This window comes from Anguilla rostrata, chromosome 6 (assembly GCF_018555375.3).
Source record: "Anguilla rostrata isolate EN2019 chromosome 6, ASM1855537v3, whole genome shotgun sequence".
Lineage (NCBI taxonomy): Eukaryota > Metazoa > Chordata > Actinopteri > Anguilliformes > Anguillidae > Anguilla > Anguilla rostrata.
The window spans coordinates 18,935,773-18,959,325 of NC_057938.1; the positions used below are offsets into that span (position 1 = coordinate 18,935,773).

At 49.6% G+C, this 23,553-nt stretch overlaps 1 protein-coding gene across 4 annotated transcripts in view; it reads right to left on the reverse strand.

The window, feature by feature from the left end:
• Positions 1-211: 211 nt before the first annotated feature.
• uggt1 (UDP-glucose glycoprotein glucosyltransferase 1) overlaps positions 212-23,553 on the reverse strand; it is a 36,508-nt gene continuing 13,166 nt past the window's right edge. For 3 of the 4 annotated variants that reach the window (XM_064338851.1, XM_064338854.1, XM_064338852.1), the window contains exons 16-41: positions 22,404-22,539; positions 21,893-22,024; positions 21,228-21,392; positions 20,177-20,297; positions 19,162-19,260; positions 18,495-18,518; positions 17,147-17,241; positions 16,467-16,673; positions 16,096-16,227; positions 15,765-15,895; positions 14,697-14,792; positions 13,221-13,323; positions 12,757-12,836; positions 11,761-11,950; positions 10,337-10,495; positions 10,125-10,210; positions 9,311-9,395; positions 6,563-6,651; positions 6,180-6,284; positions 5,881-5,965; positions 5,291-5,473; positions 4,133-4,293; positions 3,737-3,851; positions 3,325-3,441; positions 2,479-2,656; positions 212-2,208 (exon numbers count right to left, since the gene is read on the reverse strand). In XM_064338851.1, coding sequence (XP_064194921.1) covers positions 2,183-2,208; positions 2,479-2,656; positions 3,325-3,441; positions 3,737-3,851; positions 4,133-4,293; positions 5,291-5,473; positions 5,881-5,965; positions 6,180-6,284; positions 6,563-6,651; positions 9,311-9,395; positions 10,125-10,210; positions 10,337-10,495; positions 11,761-11,950; positions 12,757-12,836; positions 13,221-13,323; positions 14,697-14,792; positions 15,765-15,895; positions 16,096-16,227; positions 16,467-16,673; positions 17,147-17,241; positions 18,495-18,518; positions 19,162-19,260; positions 20,177-20,297; positions 21,228-21,392; positions 21,893-22,024; positions 22,404-22,539 — 3,100 coding nt within the window. In that variant the 3' untranslated portion in view covers positions 212-2,182. The remainder of the gene's footprint in view (positions 2,209-2,478; positions 2,657-3,324; positions 3,442-3,736; positions 3,852-4,132; positions 4,294-5,290; positions 5,474-5,880; positions 5,966-6,179; positions 6,285-6,562; positions 6,652-9,310; positions 9,396-10,124; positions 10,211-10,336; positions 10,496-11,760; positions 11,951-12,756; positions 12,837-13,220; positions 13,324-14,696; positions 14,793-15,764; positions 15,896-16,095; positions 16,228-16,466; positions 16,674-17,146; positions 17,242-18,494; positions 18,519-19,161; positions 19,261-20,176; positions 20,298-21,227; positions 21,393-21,892; positions 22,025-22,403; positions 22,540-23,553) is intronic. The other variant, XM_064338853.1, reaches the window with a different exon arrangement.

Below are 23,553 nucleotides of genomic sequence, written 5' to 3' on the forward strand. Positions count from 1 at the left end.
ACAACAGCGTTCAATACGTGCTTCATTGGGGAACACTAAGGGACTCCACTCCAAGATGACCAATAAGAATTCATTTCACGCAGGGAAAAAAACGAAGTAACAGTGGTCGGTACAGTATAACTATTGTGTACTAATTACCAGCGGCGAGAAAAAAACGAAAAAAGAAAATGCATATGCTGTATAAATACTGATGTAATAAAAACACATTCGGTTTTGGTACATGGGTGTTTTAATTAAAAAATATTTATATTCCACAGTTAACAGTACATAAAGCCAAAAATCCACGGGTGACTAAAGTCATCCAATGATGTCAAAAATGCATTACTTTTATTTGATTAAAAAAAAAAAAAAAAAAAGTACAGAGAAACAACAATGAGCGATCACAAGTGGAGACGTCAGTAAACAGCTGGTAGAAGCCTGCGGAAGCTGCGCGCTCCGTTTCGTTTGGCCCACCGTGCGCATCTGAAAGAGCGCGGCGGTTGCTTCCAGACTGACCGGAGGAGAACGGCGAAGTTTCCATGATTTCAAAACGCGCCGTTGTAAAGACAGATTAAAACGAAAGTTGGATTTAAATAGCAGCCACGCGCTATTCGCCTCTGTCGTTACGCGTGACTAGCTCTATTAACCGAACACCGGAGCACAACTCACTGCTCAAAATGACCGTGAAGACTGAAGAAGAAGCAGAACAGCAGCCGCACTGCAACTGTCCCGTAGCAGTGCGGGCGGGGCTTAATGACATCACAAAATAATTTTCTCCATGATTCGCAACGCGGCGCTGCGGCCAAGAACGCAATCCATAATAATTTAAAGTGCAATGACGTCGATTGATAACATTTTTTAAATTCGGTCTCATTCGCCCAATTTTTGTGCGCTGGAACTTCGTACCCTATCAGTGTCGAACCAGTCAAACCAGGAAGGGCAAGAGGAGGCAGCCTCCCTGAAGAACAAACCCATCTACCTCATATAAAACTGTTCTTCAAGGCTAGCTGTATTCCGTGGGAATCTATGCAGATCCACACACATGAAGCGATCAGTGATAGAAATCTGTGTGCAGTTCAGTCCAAGAGGACATGTGCTCGGAGCAGCTGGATAGGCTTAAACAGTCTGCTTAACATAGAATTCTTCTCATTGTTGACCCTTGGTGAGGAGGAAACCCTCGGTGAAACCCTCTGAATTTTTGGCTTTTGTTTTAATCCACCCACCACAGACACGAGGACGACCACCCTCCCTGAGACTCAAACCTTTTCCTCTGAAGGGGCCGGGCCCGAACCCGGGATAAAAATAAAAAAAACATGGTAAAACCTCCAGAGCCACGCCCTCCCCAGCCTCGGGCCAACGTTGCTACGTACAGCGACAGAACGGTGGGGGAGGGGGGATTCATTCCGCGTTCTTTTTTTTTTGTTGTCGTTTCGAACACCATTCTCGCCAACTGCATGCAGATTCACAGCCGGTGTCGAAGGCGGCCGAGGGCACGAGCTGCCATTTTGAAATGTTAGGCGGCTCGGGCTGGGGCGATGGCGACATAGACGAGTTGTTTGAAACCGGGCCGCCATTTTGCTTCCCGAAGAGACACCGGAAACAGAAGAGGCCTGTTCTTCATAATGCACCCTATGAATTATCATATATATATTTTTTTTTTTGTTTTAAAGAACCTCAAACGTTTTGCTCTGCTGGGCAAGACTGACTTACGATTCTGGCTTTTGGCTTCAGATTTTTTTTTTGCTGGTCTATTGGGTGCGGACACCCGAGATCAGACACCCTAGATCAGACACCCAAGGCGTACGTATGCACTGAAGCTCCTTGGACAGGTTAGAGGCAAGGAGTGAAGAGCAAGGCGCCCTCCCTGTCCCAATTTACCCGTCCTTGAGAACCCTCTTGGCAGATTTGACCTTTTCCCTTGTAATTACCAAAATGACCCCCCCGCCCCTTGCAACAGCAAAACAGCCAGAATCACCCCCCTCCCCCCCACCAAAGATTACCACCTCTCATATTCCTAAACCCCACCCCACCCCCCCCCCCATCCCAATGTTTCTTCTCCCATAGAAAAGTTGAATTTGCATTCAGTGTCGTGTCAAGTCTTTCAGTAGGACCGCGGGCTGTGCTCTGGGAAAAGGTTTCGAAACCCCAGAAAGGAGCTCTTTAAACAGAGCTCGTGTGCTGTCTTCTCCCAGAGCGCCGCAGCTTACAGCTCCGTGTGCTTTCCGCCATCTGGAGGAGGAAGAGAGAGCGGCGAGAGCGCGTGACGCAGGTGTCGACAACAGGATAGACTTTCAGGATATGCGACTCTCCCTCTTACCCTCCCCCTCCTGCTCTCCCCTCTCTCCCTCTCCACCTCTCCCTCTTCCGCTCCGCCTCTCCCTCCTCCCCTCCCTCTCCGCCTCTCCCTTTCCCTTCCTGTCTCTGCCTGTCTCTCCCTTTCCCTCCGCCTCTCTCTTCTCCACCTGTCCCTCACCCCCTCACACACACACACACACACACCTGTCTTTCCCTCCCGCGTCGTCCCGTTGCCGCCGGCGGCGGCGGCGCCCTTCTCCTTCTCCTTCTCCTCCAGGAGCCGGCCCTGGAGCCTCTTCACCTCCTGGTCGTAGTCGCTCCACTCGGACACGATGCGCACGGCGGCCTTCAGCTTGGGCTCCTTGGTCTGCGGGTTGTTGCACTGCGGGGCGGAGAGACACACACCAGGGGAGCTGCATCCATCCGTCCCGCGCGGTTCAGCACAGGGGGGACGCCGCCGCTGTGTTCGAGCCGCACCGACAAACCCCCCCTTTTTCTTTCTCCGGCACGCCGCCTATTGTTATTCCGGTTGCCAGGTCTAGCGGAGCCGGGGGGGTCTTTGATAAATGCTTGTTATGCCCAATGTGACGCTTTCCCTGGTTCAGGGGTAAACCTGAAAAATCATTGGACCCCCCCGGCACCAGCTTAGCTATAAATAATGTGACAGCAACCCACCCCAAGCTTTCTCATACTCACACACACACACACACACACACACACACACACAAGCAAGCAGCAAGCATGCATGCATACACGTGGGGATGCACAGATACACTAGCGTGTGTGCATACAGACACACATCCTCACACACATGTACACACACACACACACACACACACACACACACAGACACACCCAAACAAGCCTGTATGCATACACGTGGGGATGCACAGATACAGACACACGTGCTCACACACTCTAGCACACACAGAGACACCCACACCTAAACACACACATACACACACAAGCAGCAAGCATGTACGCAAAAATACATGCGCGTGCGTGCACACAAACACACAATCAGAAATACCAGATCCAGATATCTCCTACCAGGTCGATAGTCTTGGCCTTTTTCTTGGAGGCGTCGTCGCACCAGGTCTCACACCACAGCCACTCCTGAGGCAGGGACTTTATGGGGACCTGGTGGATCATGTTGTTGGGCAGATCCTGGCAGAAGAGAAAGAAACAAAAACACCACCGTGACATCGATGCTACGGCCTCCAGGACAGGGCAGGGCCAACCGCCCCCTGCTGGCGAAGCTGAGGACAAAAGCCAGTACCAGACTGAGCTCTACACTTAAGCTCACAAAGCACTATAAGGTTATGCTCCGAACCCTGGGGAAGACATTGCGCAGCCACAAGTTGTAGAATAGCAGAATGATTTACACAGCCGTGAAAGCGAAGTAGTCTTATTTCCACGGTGCAGGCTGAGTCAGAAACAGTCCATTAAGGGAGGCACTGACCTGGTCCAGGTTGGACAGGCTGTTGGGGTCCTGGCTCAGGCCCTGGTACTGTCCCCTCAGCCGGTCGCCGGCTGCAATCTTCCGGAACTTTTTCAAGTCGACCACGTAGAGGGCACTGCCAGGGGGAGAGAGAGAGTCACAATCAGAGGGGAGACCTGGAGCAGGGTGTGAGTGAGAGAGGCCTGTGAATGGGGGAGGGGCTCTGTGTGTGAGAGAGGCCACTGTGAGACAGAGGAGGCCCTGTGAGTGTGAGAGAGAGAGAGAGAGAGAGAGAGAGAGAGAGAAACCTTGTGAATGAGAGGAGCAGGAGCTTGTCAAAACTGGGTCCCACCTCAGGCAGAAAGGGCCGGGAACCAGCAGTGATTGGGTCAGAGAGGGGAATGAACGCGCCCTTACCTGATGTGGTACTTGCGGCCGGCCAGGTGGCTGGCCCAGTAGCCCGACTTCCAGAAGCGGTAGCCGTCCATCTCCCTGCGACTCTCGCAGAACGGGGTGTAGCCGTAGGGCGCCCCGTCCAGGTTGAAGTCTCGCAGCTCCTTCAGGTCGGTGCGGACGATCTGCGGAGAGCACGAAAAGCGGGTCGAGTCTGCTCTCAAAGAACTTCAGCTCAATCCACCGTTGCCAGCTAGCTGCCTTTCTTAATACGTCAGCTTAGCTTACAATTCATCACCTGTCCCCTTTTTATGTGCAAAACCATAAGCTCAAGCGGATTTAAGAGAGAGCAAAGCCAATTTCACACAGCAGCCTTGAGAGGGCAGTAGAGGACTTCACTCAAACACCTTGCAGGTTATGCAGAAAGTTTTTCTAAAAGGTTGGGAGCATTTGACAACTGTGACAATTCCCAATGGCTGGCTGCCAGGTAACCTTGCAGACCTGAACATTCTCTAACAAGCTCACAGCGCTGGACAGAACACAATGCAATCCACATGAACAAGTTTAAAAAATAAAAAATAATAAAAAAACCAACCGAATAGCTGGGTAGAAATTCAGAAAATGGCACCCTATGCTTGAAAGGTACCTTCTTCGAGGCTAAATCAACAGCACAATCACTGGAAGCATGACATTTGCACACCTGCGACAGCTTATTACACCCAGCAGGCTAGAAAAGCTCAGAACTGCAAGAACGAAGACCGCACTCCTTAAAAAAAAAGGGGAGAAATACTCCGACCCTGAGAAAAGTCATGCAAAACCGTCCAATAAGCAGAAGCGGTGAGCGTGGGCGTGGGCCAGTGATTATCAGTGCTCTGCTGCAGTCGCCCTGGATTCAGCCAACAGCTCTCTTTAAAAGACCTTAAAATAAACAGGAAGTGCTGCATATTTCCTATAGGAAAATGGTTTGTAGATAGGGCTCTTCTTTACAAGTGCCGTATGAGAAGACAGGCTATCGCTAACGCTATGATTTCATTGAGAGTCAATGTAAAAAGGGCGGGCGCTGCTAGCGTCCAAGACAGTAGCCGCTGCACCCTGACCCATAAGCCTTTGCGAGGTCAGGTGATTGAGCGCGAGCGAGCGGAACCGACGGCTGGGTGGCGGCGGCGGCGGCGGCGACCCTACCTGGTCCGCGTCCACGAACAGGAACTTGTCCACGGCGAGGGGGAAGAGCACGTCCAGGAAGAGGATCTTGTAGCCCCAGATGATCCTCTGCTTCTCCGTCTGCTGGTGCAGCCAGCGCGGCCACTTGTACTGGACCAGCTCGTACTGGAACCCGTACTCCTCCGCCATGTGAGGGATGAACTCCTGCAAGGAGCCGCACCGTTACGGGCGACAGTGCAGCACGTTAGGGAAGCAGGCTTGCGACTCACAAGTTACGCTTCGATTCACCATGCTACCATAGAACGTTAGTAAACATTACCAAATGCTACACTTGCCAAAGGACAGTGCGACACATTTTTTATTTCAAATGAGGTAGCATGCCTTGATATACAAAGAAAAGTACGAGTTCTCGTTTCAAATCAGTTCATTGGCTATTTAAATAATTATATTTATTCCCCCAATTCTTTTTATTAATGACTACAAAAGTAGCATCCCACTCAGGATTTGAACACGCGACAGTCAAGAGTAAAAATAGGCTCAATCAAACAAAGTTAAAGCAATTTCAATGACTGTTGGTTAGAACTTTATGTGATACAAGCACAACTGTTTACCTTGAATGATGGAGACAGGTAGTTCTTCAGAAACCAGAACTTCACTGGTGTTTTTGTGTGTTTCAGGACTGACAACATCATTATCCTGCAAGTTAACCGTGAAAAAAAAACGTAAATTGTACAGATTATTGCAGATTCATTCAACATTTTGACAATTGAAATACGCTGGTAAAAACACTTTGGAAAAAATCATCAAAACCAATCAGCAAAAATACCCTGGTCACATGAACTACCCCCTCCAGGCCAACTGCCCCACAGCCCAAACTGGCCCAACGTATTAACTGCCCCTGTGGTCTCACCTGAGAAACCTCTCGTACAGGTGTCCGGAAGCCACGGAGAAAATGTTGATGACGTCATCTTTCTCCTGCTTGATCTCGTCAGTCTTTGCTCCCCCTGTGAATCCTCTGCAGAGAATATAACAGAGGCACTTTTTAAGAACAGATTTTCGGTTTGACAACCACAAATACAAATAGTAACAAAACAGCCAAAAAAAACAGCCGATATTACATGCTTGAATACTTGTTCTCCTCTCAAGAACTCTAGAGAGGCAGTATGCACAGGAATGAGTATGCGCCAACAATCCAGACTGACACGACAGAGTGCTGGGGTGGACAATGACTCAAGGAGAAGGGGGGAGGGGCAAAGCAAGTGTGGGAGTACTTCCTGTGTGACGCGCACCCACCTGGTCAGAGAGCCCCAGAATCCCGAGTCGTCTTCTGTGGTGCCGTCGCTCAGGAGCTCCTCGCTCATTTTGTCCGGCTTTTTCTGAACCTGAAACGGAGCACAGAGAGACCCTGAGAGAACAGCGAGACCCTGTGAGGGAACAGCGAGACCCTGAGGGAACAGCGAGACCCTGAGGGAACAGCGAGACCTTGTGAGGGAACAGCGAGACCCTGAGAGAACAGCGAGACCCTGAGAGAACAGCGAGGCCCTGAGGGAACAGCGAGGCCCTGAGGGAACAGCGAGGCCCTGAGGGAACAGCGAGGCCCTGAGGAACAGCGAGACCCTGATGGAACAGTGAGACCCTGAGGAACAGGAGACCTGAGAACAGCGAGACCTGAGAGAAAGCAGCCTGAGGGACAGCGAGACCCTGAGGGAACAGCGAGACCCTGATGGAACAGCGAGACCCTGAGAGAACAGCGAGACCCTGAGGGAACAGCGAGACCCTGATGGAACAGCGAGACCCTGAGAGAACAGCGAGACCCTGATGGAACAGCGAGACCCTGAGGGAACAGCGAGACCCTGAGGAACAGCGAGACCCTGATGGAACAGCGAGACCCTGAGGAACAGCGAGACCCTGAGGGAACAGCGAGACCCTGAGGAACAGCGAGACCTGAGGGAAGCAACCGCGGAGGACCCTGATGGAACAGCGAGACCCTGAGGGAACAGCGAGACCCTGAGGGAACAGTGAGACCCTGATGGAACAGCGAGACCCTGAGAGAACAGCGAGACCCTGATGGAACAGAGAGACCTTGTGAGGGAACAGGTGCTACATAGGGGCAACGTAGCTCAGGAGCTAAGACCGATTGTCTGGCAGTCGGAGGGTTGCCGGTTCAAACCCTGCCCTGGGCATGTCGAAGTGTCCTTGAGCAAGACACAACCCTAACCCTAACTCTTGGCAAATGAGAGGCATCAATTGTAAAGCGCTTTGGATAAAAGCGCTATATAAATGCAGTCCATTTACCATTTACCATGCTAAAACGGGAACGCCTCACTGCTCCGTTAAAGACTGCGTAAGATATGGCCTCCTTATTTTATTTGTTCATACCCCTCATTTGTCTCACTGTGCAAACCCTGTGAGTCTCGTTGAGGCCTCTGCATTATGACATGCGTACCCGGCCCGCTGCCCAAGTCTGATAAGGAGGACAGGTACAACATAGTACTGCAGGGTAAGCAAAGGAAATAAGGCTTGCCAATTATAACACAGAGTGAAGCTGGGATTAGGCTGGCCCGTTATTTCAAAAAAGCCTGAAACAGGGGATGTACGACTCAATCATTATCACAGAATGAGACTGAAGATGTGGAAACAACACTTCCATATTATTACAGGAAGAGGCTGAAGCTGGGGATGTAACACTAGTTCAATATTACAGAAAGAGGCTGAAGCTGGCGATGTTACACTTGTTCAATATTACAGGAAGAGGCTGAAGCTGGGGATGTAACACTTGCTCATTATTACAGGAAGAGGCTGAAGCTGGGGACGTAACACTTGCTCATTATTACAGGAAGAGGCTGAAGCTGGGGATGTAACACTTGCCCATTATTACAGGAAGAGGCTGAAGCTGGGGATGTAACACCTGCTCATTACCACACAAAGCGGGTAAAGCTGAGTTTACAATGCTTGCTCAGTACAGAATGAGAATGAAGCTGGGGATCGAGCACTTCCACAGAAAGAGGATGAAACTGTGGACGTGAGCCACACAGCGTCGAAGGGAGGGACTGAAGCAGGGGACGAGGCCAAATTAAAAGGGACGTTTCCCAGATGACTTTCCCGAGGCCTCGATCCAGCAGAACCGATCGATGACGGCCCCGTCCCCAGCCAGCACGGGTAAAACTTTTTTTTCCGCTGGCCTAAAACCGCGGCCCCAATCGCCAGGACACGGATCGAACCCGACAGCCCGTCCCCCCCCCATAACGGTCCCCCCCTCGCCCGAAACGAACCCCAAGGGCTCCCCCGTCCCAGAGCTACGGCCCTGCTGTCAGGACGCGTTCCAGTAACACACCGCTGCTCTGTCGCAGCGTTAATGGAGACCAGCCAATCCACGGAGCCATCACTGTGTCTTCGCTGAATGAGAAAGTACTCAAAAGTAGGAGGTCACACAAGGGCACGGAGTCCGCTGGAAATGGGCGGCAGTGTAGTATAACGGCTAAGGAACTGGTCCGGTAACCTAAAGGTCACAGGTTCGATACCCAGGTACCCTTGTGCCCTTGAGCAAGGTACTTGACCTGCATTGAGTCAGTAATATATCCAGCTGTATAAATGGATGCAAAGTAAATGCTGTGTAAAAAGTTGTGTTTTTACACAACTGGATAAGACTGCTAAATACTTGTAATGTAAATTGGGAAAAAAAAACCATACCTAACACTAAATGTGGTTATATAATTGGGAAAGCCTGGACAGACTGTCACAGACTAGTAAACATTTCTCTTGTAAGACATGAGTATCCTTGAGGGAATAGGAAGGTGCCGAGAAAGGCGATAAAATTTTTTTTTTTAAATACATTTTAAAAAAAAGATCACAATTAGTCTTCAGCAGACTTTCCCAAAGAACAGCGAGGTAGGGCAGGTGTGTGTGCGCGCACGTACAGTTCCGACTTCATAAAAAAAAATTTAAAAAAACGATACACTGCTGAAAATAAATGCGACACACCGCCGCCCGCATCGCCGGGTTTTATGGACGACTCCGTTTTTCCCGCCGCGAGGTGCTTACCTTGACTTTTATGATCTTGCTCTTGAAGTTGTTCAGCACCACGATCAGGTCGTCCGCGTCGCTCGGGGAGTCCGTCCCTTCGTGGCTGGCGGGGGGGGGGGGGGAAGAGGAAGACAGATTCAATCCCCGAACACCGATCGAAGCGAGAGCAGCGCACCTCTCCTCCGTTAGCCGCCGCGAGCGCGGCGTCATGACCCGAGTTAATTTACTTTTTTTAAATTGGCGCGACGTAAAACGTACGGTTTGAGGTAACGCCGCGTTTTCAGGTCGTTACGGGGTCGTTCCGTGGGGTCTTTTCGGTACAGCTACAAGCGCAGTGCAGTTTCTCTCTCCGCGCCTGCTAATTTCGCGAATTGACGTTTGCGTTTCCAATTACGGCTAGCCGTCATCTACGCCAGCACTTTAGCACCGCTTCCGTTTCTCTGTCAACAGCTCCGCGAAGCGACGTACGAAATTAACAGTAATAGCCACGTTACAGTGACAGTTTGGAGAACGTTTAATAATAACAGTGAGAACAGTATTACCATTACGCTTTGAAACGACCTGTCAGAGCTTTAAGATCGCGAGTGCATGAGCTCATTTTCCAAACGTGCGAGCTTTCTGGGGTTCTGGAGAGTTCTAGAAGGGTGCGAATAGGGAAACAGCACGGGCGGTTCTTTAAAACTACCCGTCAGAGCTTTTTTAAGACGACGTGTGCTTGAGCTCCTTTTTCCAAACTGTGCGAGCTTTCTGGGATTCCGGAGAGTTCTAGAAGGGTGAGATCGGTGAAACATCAGCGGCGGGTTCGCGGGAGTCGAAAGGGAGCGAGCCGCACCTGTAAATCTTGTAGATGTCGTCCGACCTGCCCTTGCGCAGTTTGAGGACCCAGGCCCCGGGGTTGGCCTTCAGCTGGAAGTAGCCCTGAGGGGGGGAGGAGAGAGCGGAGGAGGTCAGCGTGGGAGGAGGAGGAGGAGGCGGGCGGGCGGGTAAAAGGGGGCGGGCGGAGAGGAGAGGAGAGGAGAGGAGAGGAGGCGCGGCGGGTCTCACCAGGTTGGCCATGACGATGGTGTCCACGATGACGGGGTCGGAGGCGGTGCCCAGGGTGAACTGCAGGCCGCGGGGGGGCTGCCCTGTGGTGACGTCGAAGCAGTGCCCCTCCAGGAGGAGGTACTCCAGCTCGTACTCCGCAGATACGCCTCCCTCCACCTGCACAGGAGCGGAGAGCACTGTACCTTACACACGCACCCACACACACCCACAGATACACACACACACACCTCCCTCCACCTGCAGAGGAGCGGAGAGCACTGTACCTTACACACACCCGACACACAGATACCACACTCTCCACGCAGAGGACAGGGCACGTACCACACACACCCACACACACACACAGATCACACACACACACCTCCCTCCACCTGCAGAGGAGCAGAGAGCACTGTACCTTACACACGCACCCACACACACACACAGATACACACACACACACACACACCTCCCTCCACCTGCACAGGAGCAGAGAGCACTGTACCTACCACCAGACACACCACTCACCCAGACACACAGATGTGCACGCCCACACACACGCACCCACACACACACAGATACACACACACGCACCGCCCTCCACCTGCAGAGGAGCGGAGAGCACTGTACCTTACACACGCACATACATACACACACACACCCACACACACACACACACACACCTCCCTCCACCTGCACAGGAGCGGAGAGCACTGTACCTTACACACGCAGACACACACTCACACAGACACACAGATGTGCACGCCCACACACACGCACCCACACACACACAGATACACACACACGCACCGCCCTCCACCTGCAGAGGAGCGGAGAGCACTGTACCTTACACACGCACATACATACACACACACACCCACACACACACAGATACACACAGATACACACACCGCCCTCCACTTGCACAGGAGCAGTGAGCACTGTACCTTACACACGCACCGACACACACAGATACACACACACACACACCTCCCACCACCTGCACAGGAGCGGAGAGCACTGTACCTTACACACGCAGACACACGCAGACGGACACACGCACCCACACACACACACGCACCTCCCTCCACCTGCACAGGAGCTGAGAGCGCAGTACCTTACGCACGCAGACAGACACACGCACCCACACACACCCACCCCCACACACACACACACACACACACACACGCACCTCCCTCCACCTGCACAGGAGCAGAGAGCACTGTACCTTACACACGCACATACATGCACACAAACAAACACAGACGCACACACGCAAATACATACACACACGCACCGCCCTCCACCTGCAGAGGAGCGGAGAGCACTGTAGCTTACACATACACACACACACTCACACAGACACACAAATGTGCACCCACACACACACACACACACACACACACACACACACACGCACAGCAGGTGCTCTGCAGCAGTACCTCCTCCAGGTAGATGTTGTCCAGGTCGTAGCGCGTGCGCACCGACTCCACCATCCAGCTCTCGGGCGTGTTGAGGTTGAGGGTGAAGAGGGGGGAGTGAGGCATGTCCAGAAAGGTGGCCACAGGGCCCGGGGCAAAGCTGTTATCCACCATGAAGGACACCTCCGGCTCCAGCACATACCGATAGAAACTGAGGGCAGAGGAGACGACAAATCACACGCAGCACCAATACATGCTTCTCCCCCTCAGACAATACAACCGATTAGCCATAGCTATTAGCCGTGGACATTAGCCAACAACATTGGCTGCCCAGGGACCAATAGGGAAGGTTCAGCCAACAGGAGTGGGAGTTTCATCATTCTCCAGCAACCCCCCCCTGGCCAATCAGGAGCACTGCAAGTCCACTTAAGTTGCACATTAAGGGCCTGATTTACCATGTTCAAAACCTTCAAGTGCACACAAACCAACAACATGGCCAGTGATTGGTCATGGTATCTTGTGCACCAATCATTGGTTGTGTTATTAGTTTTGCGTGTGCTAGAAGGTGTGGCATGTGCTAAAGTCTTTAATAAGTGTCTTCTGACCCTTGCGGGCTGCAGTGATGAGTGAAGGCACTTGACTTTGCACGCTTCAGAGGAGAGAATGCGTTTGCCTCTCCCGTGCCGAAATCCAAGGGTCCAGTTATAATAATGATGCAATAATATGACAGCAGTAATGTGTGCTGATATACAATTGGCCATTCCAGATTGGGAGGAAAAAAAAGAAAACGCACAGCTCCAAAACATTCATTTAAAAAAAGCGCGTAGCCCATTGCGCAATACTCCAGGTTAGTTTCAAAACATTGACACGGTGCAGTTCAGGCATTACCATGGAAACCTGACTGAGCCGCGTAACCCAAGCCCAGCCAGGCTTCGGCATGCCTTGGCACAGTGACCAGCTGAGAGAAGGCGAGCACAGTCCTGCCCGCAGCTGTGCCCTCCGCATCGAGGCGCCTACCTCTTCAGCGGCAGGTCGGACAGCTTGGACTGGCAGTTCATGAAGACCCGGAGGTTGACGTTCACGAGCTTTCTGAGGACCTGCCCGCGGACAGAGAGGAAAACACTTACCAACACATACTAACCCCACCTACAATAACAGAAACACATCAACTCTATCACCAATTACAGAAAAAACACCAGCTTCACCAGCTTCACCACCAGTTACAGACATACAGACACCCTGACCCATCCACAATTACAGACACACACTGGACCCACCAACCACACCCACAATTACAGACACACACTGACCCCACTGCCAATGACAGCATTCAAACACAAGCACCACACCTTTATTAACACAAAAGTATTAAATCGCAGACGTGCACTGGAGCCATTAAGAGAACAGGAAGCCCTCTGGACTCTGTGACAGACAGCGAAAAGGGGAAGATGGGGAGGGGACGGCGCTGAGGTCACACCCACCTGGAGGAGGGGGGCGAGCTTCTGGGCATCCCGAGTCACGGGGTCCACCACGGCGACCACGTCGAAATACACCTCGCCCTCAGAGGGCCTGAGTTTGACGGCGCTGGGAGGGGGAACGAAACACGCCGTTACGATGGGACGCCCGCGCCGGAAAACGTCGGCTACAGAAGCGCATACACAAATTACAGCACTGCCAACATAAAAAAAAGCATTCCCATTTGGAACGCGCTACCCATCTTCCTTTCGTCTGCCGAAGGCTCCTAACAGCCTGTTGAGAGGTCAGGTGAGAGCCAGCGAAACCTGGCGACAGGACCAGAAGCGCCGCCGTGGCATTTGAATGTGATTAAGGCGTCTGAGGCGTGTGTGAAAGTGCGCCGAGCGACGTGCTGACGCGGCTGAAAATAGCAGGCGAGGAAGCAGGTGAGATTCGCGCTGCCGCGGTGACACGGGCACCTGCCGCCTTTCCACTGATCGGGATGTCAACGCGTAGAATCGCACCGGGGAGCAGGCAACTTTGAGCACAGTGAGTCCAAGCATGCAACTTTCAGCATGCAAAGTCTATGTATGCAACTTTCAGCATGCAAAGTCTATGTATGCAACTTTCAGCATGCAAAGTCTATGTATGCAACTTTGAGCACAGTGAGTCTGTGCATGCAACTTTCAGCATGCAAAGTCTATGTATGCAACTTTCAGCATGCAAAGTCTATGTATGCAACTTTGAGCACAGTGAGTCTGTGCATGCAACTTTCAGCATGCAAAGTCTATGTATGCAACTTTGGGCACAGTGAGTCTGTGCATGCAACTTTCAGCATGCAAAGTCTATGTATGCAACTTTCAGCACAGTAAGTCCGTGCATGCAACTTTCAGCATGCAAAGTCTATGCATGCAACTTTCAGCATGCAAAGTCTATGTATGCAACTTTTAGCACAGTAAGTCTATGCATGCAACTTTCAGCATGCAAAGTCTATGTATGCAACTTTTAGCACAGTAAGTCTATGCATGCAACTTTCAGCATGCAAAGTCTATGTATGCAACTTTCAGCACAGTGAGTCTGCGCATGCAACTTTCAGCATGCAAAGTCTATGTATGCAACTTTCAGCACAGCAAGTCTGTGCATGCAGCTTTCAGCATGCAAAGTCTATATATGCAATTTTCAGTTAGCACAGCAATTCAACATCTGCAACTTTCAGCACAGAAAGTCTACATATGCAACTTTCAGCACAGCAAGTCCATATATGCAACCTTCAGCACAGAAAGTCCATGAACGCAACTTTCAGCACAGCAAGTCTACTGTATGTACACAACTTTCAGCACAACAAGTCTATGTACACAACGTTCAGAGCCCTTAATATTTACATATACACATATCAAAAGTTACATGTAAGGTAAAGTTTTGTTAATTTTCCTGATCAACAATCAGGAAATGAGTGCAATTTAGGCATTTACTTATTTATTTGGGGGGGTGGGGGGGTGTACCTGTATCGGTCTTCGAAGAAGGTGTACTCAATCCGGGCTTCCCCTTTGGGCTGAGAGGACAGCAAGGAGTCCACTTTCATCACCAGATCGCTGGCCCTGGGTGAGACACACACACACACACACACACACACACGTTTTCACCGCTGTCGGGGTGGGAGGGGGGTGTGCGCGTGACGTGGCAACGCTGCGATGATAAATGGCAGGGCTGGCACGGCTAGCGTGACGGCGCTCTAATTGCATCCAGAGTTTACGGAGAGGCTAATTAGCATGTCACTTAGAGAGTCTCAGCGCCCGTCTCTCCCAGGGAGAAAAAGCACGCCGAATGCAAAATTAATAACAGCCTTCTCCTTCCTCCTTTCGAACGGACGGACAGACTTCGTTAAATCCCTGTAATTACCGCAGAGAATGCGGCGGGAGGAAGTTCAATGGCCTTTTCCCCATCTTTACAAAAAAATGTGATTTCTTTGCTCTGGCTGACAAGGCTTTTCGCACCTTTTCATAGGCAGGGCCCAGGGTGATGGGAACAGGCCTGAATGCAGAATGCACTCCCTGTCCTCAGATTCCCTCTGGGAGTCCACTTCCACAGTCAACCCAGAATATCCTTCATTTACCCAAAATTACTCTAAAAATCACCACCTACGTGCAATACATATTTAAGTATTATGAATACTCTTGTATTGTTTTGACTACTTGGTAGTAGGTGTATTTCCAGATCTTTTGCTGATGAGGTTCTTACAGTTTCTGCAGGGCCTGCATTCACTCAACAGTCGAAACCCAATATTTGCATTTGTGCTCACAGATGCAATTTGCTGAGGTTAGCAATGACCAACATTAACTTGCCAAAGTGTGTGTGCACTGAAAACTTCAATAGACAGTAATTTCATATCAAAGTTAAAGATTTAGATTAAATACAGGCCACTCAAAGTACCCAAGCTAGTCACAAGGGAAAATGGCACCCCCTACAGTCTGGCATAAGATCAGCACCCATGTGCAAGTTTGCCAGTGTCGTTTTTGGGAAGTGGTCGCAGCGTTCCTGTTCAAAGCGAAACGGAGCCAGGCCCAGCCTACCTGTGCTCCTCCACACCCAGCTGTTGGACAGTGTTCTGGATCCGCTCTCCTGACGTCTTCATGATGATGCTCTCCAGCAGCAGGAAGTCATCCTGGTTAAAGACCTCCCCTTCCTCCAGCGGGCCAATGATCTGCGAGAGGGAGGAGCCGCAGAGTTCACCTCGTCAGTGTCAAGTGGCCAATCTAATCTGAGGCACATCCTTCATTTGGAAGTCAACTCGTTGGAACGCCTTGGGTTTGTCTGAGGGTTTTTTTTTTGCAAGAAGCCTGCCGGTTGGTTACGTCCGTCTGTCTGTCTTTCTGCCAGTGCGCCAGTGCGCCGCGCTCTTACCCGCCCATTGCTGATGACGGCCCTCTGGCCTTTCTTCAGCTTCAGGACGTCTCTGCAGAAAGCCGCGTGGGAGAGCAGGAAGTCCACCTTAGGGGATTTGTACGCACTCTTGAACAGCTGGATGTCCATTCCCTGGGAAAACAAACCAATCACCGCCAACAAACCATTCAGAAAATGCCTTTTCAACATCAACGCCATACATATACGAGCAAATGCAGGCATCGGTCACTCCTCCACTTTCTTCAACACCTCTAAAATGGCCGAAGGTCAGACTAGCACTTCAGGCGGGACAGCGCGGTGTAACGAAAGGCCACGCTAACCGGGGGGGGGGCTAACCGCGCCGAGGGCGTTTCGGTACGCCGGCCGCTCACCCCGACGGCGAACTCGGCGACGTCGGTCCCCGAAGCCACGGCGCCGGCCGTCTCCTCCTTAGACAGCTTGGTGACGAAGTTCTTGGCGTTGTTGGCGGACTGGGTCTGCATGGCCGCCCAGACGGCCCGGGCGATGCGGTGGGTGTCGTTGGACGGGCTCTCGCTCGGGTTGTTGATCATGCCGAGGCGGACATTGTTACTGGTTTTCTGCACGAAGAGGGGGGGGGGGGGGGAGCAGAAAAACTAAATTAACACTTCATTCAATTCCATACTATTATTCCCATTGTAATTTTCACATTAAAAATAATTCCCATTCTAATTTTCTCTTTATTGTAAACTTTAAATATTTTAAGGTAATTATCCACTTTCACAATACATGTCACTTCTGACATTTCCTATGTAATTATATGCCCTAAACGATTGAGTTATTTTACACACATTAAATAAACATTAAAAACACATGAATCCATGCATTCCCCCCCCCCGCCCACTGATAATTGTTGGGAACACACAACAGATTGAGCCTCTGCGCATAACTTTCACACACAAATTAAAACATTATGTTGACAGCAACAGCGACATAATACACAATTATGAAATGTACAATTATGACTAATGCAATCTGGGGAAGAGAATTCACCAACGACCGTTTAATATATAACCCAGAATTCCCTGCATACCATGTGCTTTATAGCGTCGTAAAGCAGCTGTCGGCCGGAAGGCTGGTCGAAATCTCCCACGACCCAGAACGTCACTGGACGGATGTAGCTGTCGTCTGCAAATAACGGAAAGAAAACAACGCCACGTGCGTTAAAGCTGAAACGAAGGCTTGGAATGCTGGATACCCAGGACATGGGACTGTTCCATGTGAAGCCTCCATGCAGTCTTTCTGAACGAGTGGCGCACTTCATGCAATGTCACATGTGCATTCAATGTACAATGTGTGGGACCTCAGAGGGTGCTGCTGGGTGGCTCATCCAGTTAAAGATCGCCGTAGTGTACGGGTGGGCCTCATGCGTAACTTTTTTTTTTCTACGTTGGCTTTTCAAACAATACATTTCCTTTTTAGTGATCCGCTACCTCTTTTTGCACCAGTGATAATAAGGCGCTTGCCAAGGAGTAACTGCATATGTTCCTCTGGTTTCACACCCCATTTGGTCGCCCTATCAATCTTTGTGAGGTTCTAAGGTTCTAACCTCTGCGGTTCTAAGGCTGTCGATAGCTGTACCCACTCCCGACCATTTTGACCATGTCTCTGTCATAAGAGGTCTCCGGGTAAAGTAAGAGTTGATGATGACAAGTTGATGAAATCATGACGACGATAATGTTATTAATGTGAAGAGGTTAGGGGCCAAAAAAAAAAAAAAAAGGTACAAGCCCAAATAATTTCGGTTTAGAAAACATATGCGGGATTGGGTTCCAAGGCATGTCGTTACCCGAAGGTTGCCAAACAGTCACACCAGAGAGCTTCTCCCAGATTTCAGGAGCTTTGCCTTCACAGAGAAAGGCCGGCTCTACTTTAGCCAATCAAGTGGAAAATACTGACGTAAAATACTGGCCGGGTATGCTGGCAGAATCTGATTGGCTCATTGATCACCAATATAATTGGCTAAAAAAAAGTTCTCTCCCTCTCCACCTTAGCTAATGTGTGGTGAGCGTTCTGGCGCAAAATGGCTGCCGTGCATCACCTACGTGGGTGATACACATTAGTGGTGGGTGAGATGAGTTCCCACTCCTCACTGTAAAGCACTTTGAGTGTGCTTATATAAATGCAGTGATTCATTCATTCATTCATGCACTGCTCCCTCCTCAAACTTTAAAATCAACTAAGGTCTTGGCACCTCATGCACACACATGCAGGCAAACAATGTTTAAAAGTATGAGTGTTAGTGAATGAGATAAGAAAGAAGAAGCGATTGAAAAAACTAAATGTAGTATTGAGGGAACGGAAAATGACTGATCACGGCTAAATAAGTTCAGATTGATACACAATGGGTTCTATTAGCAAAGAGACTGGCTGACAGTTACCGTGGGTATCCCTAGTGGCCATTCCTGGAACAGCAAAGGAGAGATCACACAATGGGGAGGGGGAAAATATTGGATAAGAAAGAGAAAAGGAAACATTAAATCAAAAAGATCAGATTAAAGGAAGGAAGAAGACAGCCACATGAAGAGAGTGACTAGCAAACGGTACTATATACTCTGATGATTATAATACACAATAAGGACCTGCTGGTTTCGTGGTAACCAATCTTTACCTGAGATCTCTACAATGACTCCAGTATTTTCAATAATCATTGTGCTTTCAGAAACAAATTTGTATAAGGGAAAAGGATTCATCCAACACGTTTGCCAATACCAACACCTTGGAAAAATGGACAGCCATCAGCAACAAGCGAAATAAGTTAATAAAGTGTCCTGCTGTGAAGAACAGGGATCACTAGTCACTTTAAAGCCCCACAAAAGGGTGAGGGGGGGGGGCACACTCTTCTTTATGGAGTAAAATTAGGTTTGCCGGTTCACTCAATCAGTGCCCTTCAGTCTGAAATTCACTTTATCTCACAGCTGCAAAAGGGAACTGCATGTACCCAGCCGTTCCTCTGTTATCGAGCAGACGACACCGGAGTGCACCCAACGTGCTGGGCCGCAGTGATTGGACGCTGGGTGTGACGGCCGGTGACGGCTGGCTTCTTACCTTTCTTTGTCAGGTAGTTCATGCTGTTGGCCACGGCCGTGTTCTTCTGCTTGGTGTCCAGGAAGAGGAAGCGGGCGTATTCGTCAATGAAGAAGTTGTCTGCAAATCGAGGCCGAGAAATCCTTTATGCGACTGCCGATTCGGTCTGAACCAAGGTCGTGTTCTTCTACAGCCTAATGTTACTTCACCCTTCTTTTTGAAACTATTTAAACTGATTTCATCTCTAGACATGGTATATGTTAACAGTGAATAAAGCTTAGCTTTAAGCCTGACAACACAGAAAACATCTGTTTTCACATAATGTTTATCTGGGTGTAAAATCCAGAGCTGGTGTAAAACGGAGAGGTCAAAGAAGTCCACGTTTAAAAAAAAAAAAACACGGGTTTGTTGAAACGACACTGAACAAACAACACGCATTTGTAGATTTAATATATCTTTCCCTCCCTGCATTACACCACCGAGTTGAATTTAATCAAAGCCAGGGTTTGCATTTCTACTAAATTACAGAGAACATTACATGCCATTTATAGATGACAGTTTGATTTAAAAAACAATTTTCTAAGCATTTCTCCATTTTGAATGAAAAACTGAAGAAATGGGCCTTGTGTATTATTCAGAACATATGATTATTTCCCCCCCTCTTTGTAAATGAAGTGATATAAATAAAAAGCCAGCTGCATTCAGCCTGAAATCTAAAGCCTGAGAGCTCTGTATTCTCCAGAGCCCGGGCCCAACACAAAGCAGTTCCATATAAATATGCAATTCGTAATGAAATGAAATCTTTTTTATGAGAGTGAACAGTAATTTACGGCTGGTGGGGGTGATGTAATGGCTTCTTTGTTGCCGAAGTGTTCTAAAATGAATGTGGCGCAAGGGAAATTTAATTAGGAGAATGCACTGAGAACAGACAATGGGTTCTCCCTTCCCCTGAATGGATGCAAGAAAGGAGGCTAGGCTAGGCCAAGCTGGGCTGGGCTGGGCTGGGCTGGGCATGGCTGTGCGGGGCTGGGCTCACTTGTGTCGGAGAGGTCCAGATAGTTCCTGCTAGTGGACAGGATCCTGGAGTTGATTCTAGGCACCACGTTGGGCTGGTTCATGATGAAGTCCACCACGTCCTGGTCGCCGGTCAGCTCGCCCTGTGGGAAGCAAGGCTCAGTTTAGCTGTTCTGGAGGGCATGGTTCAGACACAGAGCAGCACTGCGAAGACTTACACTCAAGTAGAGATATAAGCAAAAAAAAACTGAAATGGAGCCTCGTACAATCATTCCATTTGATGCACATACTGATGTAGACAAAATGGGGGCTTCCCGTGTGTGATCCAATGTACGAGTATGTGTGTGTGTGTGTGTGCGTGTGTATACATATGAATGAGGGGTGGCAGTTATTTGATTATTAGGATTATTCCAGGAAGAGCAGGCTAGTGTTCCTGGAAGGTAAACAGTTAATGAAATAATTTTCCTTTTTCTTTAAAAAGATTTTAATCCTTTTTCCATCACCCATCAGGTACGATGGTATCACTTTCTAGAAATTCTCTCAGTTGACCACGAAACTTCCTTTTCTTTTTAATTAAATCCTGAAGGCAACCAAAGCTTATGTAGCACACAGCGGTGATTTAAATTTAAACTAATCAGTGGTGCGTCCGTTTAGAGAACTACCAATCAAAAGGGAGTGCTAATTCTCCAGCTCTCCCGCTTAGAAACGACATACTTTACAACAAAATTAATTTTTATTATTTTTCTCTCTAGTTCGTTTGGGAAAAAAAAGTGAGTCTAAATATTTATCTATTAGCTTAATGAGCACTGTAGATCAGGGTTATCAGACTAGGTCTGGAGGGACACGATATTGGCTGGTGTTAGGTGCTTATTAGCACTTAACTTTTAGCAGTATAGCAAGTCTTCACACCTAATTTCAGAGGCAAAATTTAGCTGCCAAAAACCTGCAGACACTGCAGCTCTGCGCGCCTTGAGTTTGACACCCTTGCTGGAGAAGCATAAAAAAGTGACTGCAAAGAATCTTTAAGAAGTTGTTTTGCAGAATTTTTCCAGTCGGTGCAGGGGATGAATCACCAGGTACACGGCACGTTGGAAGATGCTGGTGGTGTCCAGGATCTTGTGCATGGTGACGGTCTCCAGCTCATCTGGGTCCAGCTGGTCCCTCTGGTACGGCATGCCGTTGTACAGCACCACCGGCAGGGGCCCCACCCCCGTCTGCTCGTAATAACTCTTCCCATCCTGAGGGGGCAGCAGAGAGCTGTGAGTGTAGCTCAATAAGATCAACCCCCATGCGCTCTGCCTAAAGTAAAAAAATAATTCTCCTCCCTCTGAGGATCCCAGATGTGGAACAAAACTACGAATAACACTTACAGCAAGTTGGTTTTCTACTTGCAATTCACACACAGAGTGCACGTTACAGTCAGGGTTTTCCTAAAAATGTGAGTGCCAAAGCCAAGAAAGGAAAGAGAAAAGAGAAAGAGATAGCACAAGAGAAAGAGAGCGAGAGAGAAAGAGAGAGAGACATGGCAGGCTTGGCATGCGGGAATTATCGCCTACTAATCAGAGCTGCGAACGGATGTGTCAGGAGAAAGCAGAGGCACACAAAATCCAATTGGGTTAGCCAAATTAACCCTGGCCCAATGACGGGGAGCACTAAAGAGCCTTCTCATGCCAGGAAAAACCCTGATATCGAATGAGCGAGAGCGAAGGAGGCGGGGAGGTGGGGTTTGTCTGCTCACCTTCCTGTTTTTGTCGTAGGCCGAGTCAGCCCCCAGAATGCTGCTCACTTCCACGTAAGGGTACCTCTTCGCCAGCACGCCCACCACGTGCTCCACCTTCAGCCTGCCTCCGCTCGGGACCCTGTTAAACATCTGCCAACGAGAGAAACCCCCCGCCGCGTGCGTCACCACAGGGAACCCTGGGAGACGTGCCTGTAGACCGCAGGATCCAACACACACGTAGGGAGAATACAACTTTTGCTCATCTGTACATGAAATGACAAGGCTGATGGGCTGAATGGCCTGGTTTTAACTGGCACACATTCTTATGTTCTTAATGGTGCAAGTATTATGCTTGTCACTTCCCTGAAATGGTTTCATTCCAGTACACTTTGGCTAATCCCCCAATTTGTCCAAGACTGGTGGTTGGCTTCCGAGGCCCAGCCCACTTATGATGTGCACAAGCGTGATTGGCGCGTGGGTTAGCTCACAGAGGGGCGAGCAGTGAGAGGTACGCGAACTTCCGACGTACCGATATGATGGCATCGAACGCGTGCTGGCTGTCCACGTCGTCGGCGATGTAGTTGAACGCTCGCAGCAGGGCCACGCCCGGGTCGTCCATCCCGTCGACGTCGTCGGCGTCGGAGACCACGAACACCACGCCGATCCTGAAGACACAGACCGCCACTGAACTCGTTCACACGCAAGGGAGGGGGTGACCGGATGCCAAAAAGCGTGTCCGTTATGAGTCACGATTATTTCTGTCTATCCCGACTTGGAAGGGCATCCGAGCATTTGGTATACAGTCTCATGTGAAGACTGGTTAGACGCCTTGGATGACTCAAGTGGTGGCCATTTTTAACTTCTGACAGTTTATCTTCGACGGAGAGAAGATAAAGTGAGGATGACTCACTGCTAGATGGACTACCGCGGCTAATCTGTTTGCCTGGCGTGATGGTGTAAAACCTAACGACTGAGCAATCCTGGGTTTGTGTGTAGTTCCCTGCATCTAATTGCTTTTAGCAGTTGTGACAGTGCTCCCCGGAGGGCTTGTGTGACAGCAGATGGGCGTATAGCAGCCAGCTAATGTGAGATAGGCAACCTATGAAAACTGACGGGTGTACAACAGCGATACAGTCAGTGATGGATGAGTAAAAAGGCAAGGAATGAGGAGGTGGTGATGGATGCGGAATAGGCAACAAATGCAGAAGAGGCAATCAATGTGGAACAGTCTATGAATGTGGAACAGGCTATGAATGTGGAACAGTCAATGAATGTGGAACAGGCTATGAATGTGGAACAGGCTATGGATGTGGAACAGGCTATGGATGTGGAACAGGCTATGAATGTGGAACAGCCAATGAATGTGGAACAGGCTATGAATGTGGAACAGGCTATGGATGTGGAACAGGCTACGAATGTGTAACCGGCTATGGATGTGGAACAGGCTATGAATACGGAACAGGCTATGAATGTGGAACAGGCTATGAATGTGGAACCGGCTATGGATGTGAAACAGGATATGAATGTGGAACAGGCTATGGATGTGGAACAGGCTATGAATGTGGAACCGGCTATGGATGTGGAACAGGATATGGATGTGGAACAGGCTATGAATATGGAACAGGATATGGATGTGGAACAGGCTATGAATGTGGAACAGGATATGGATGTGGAACAGG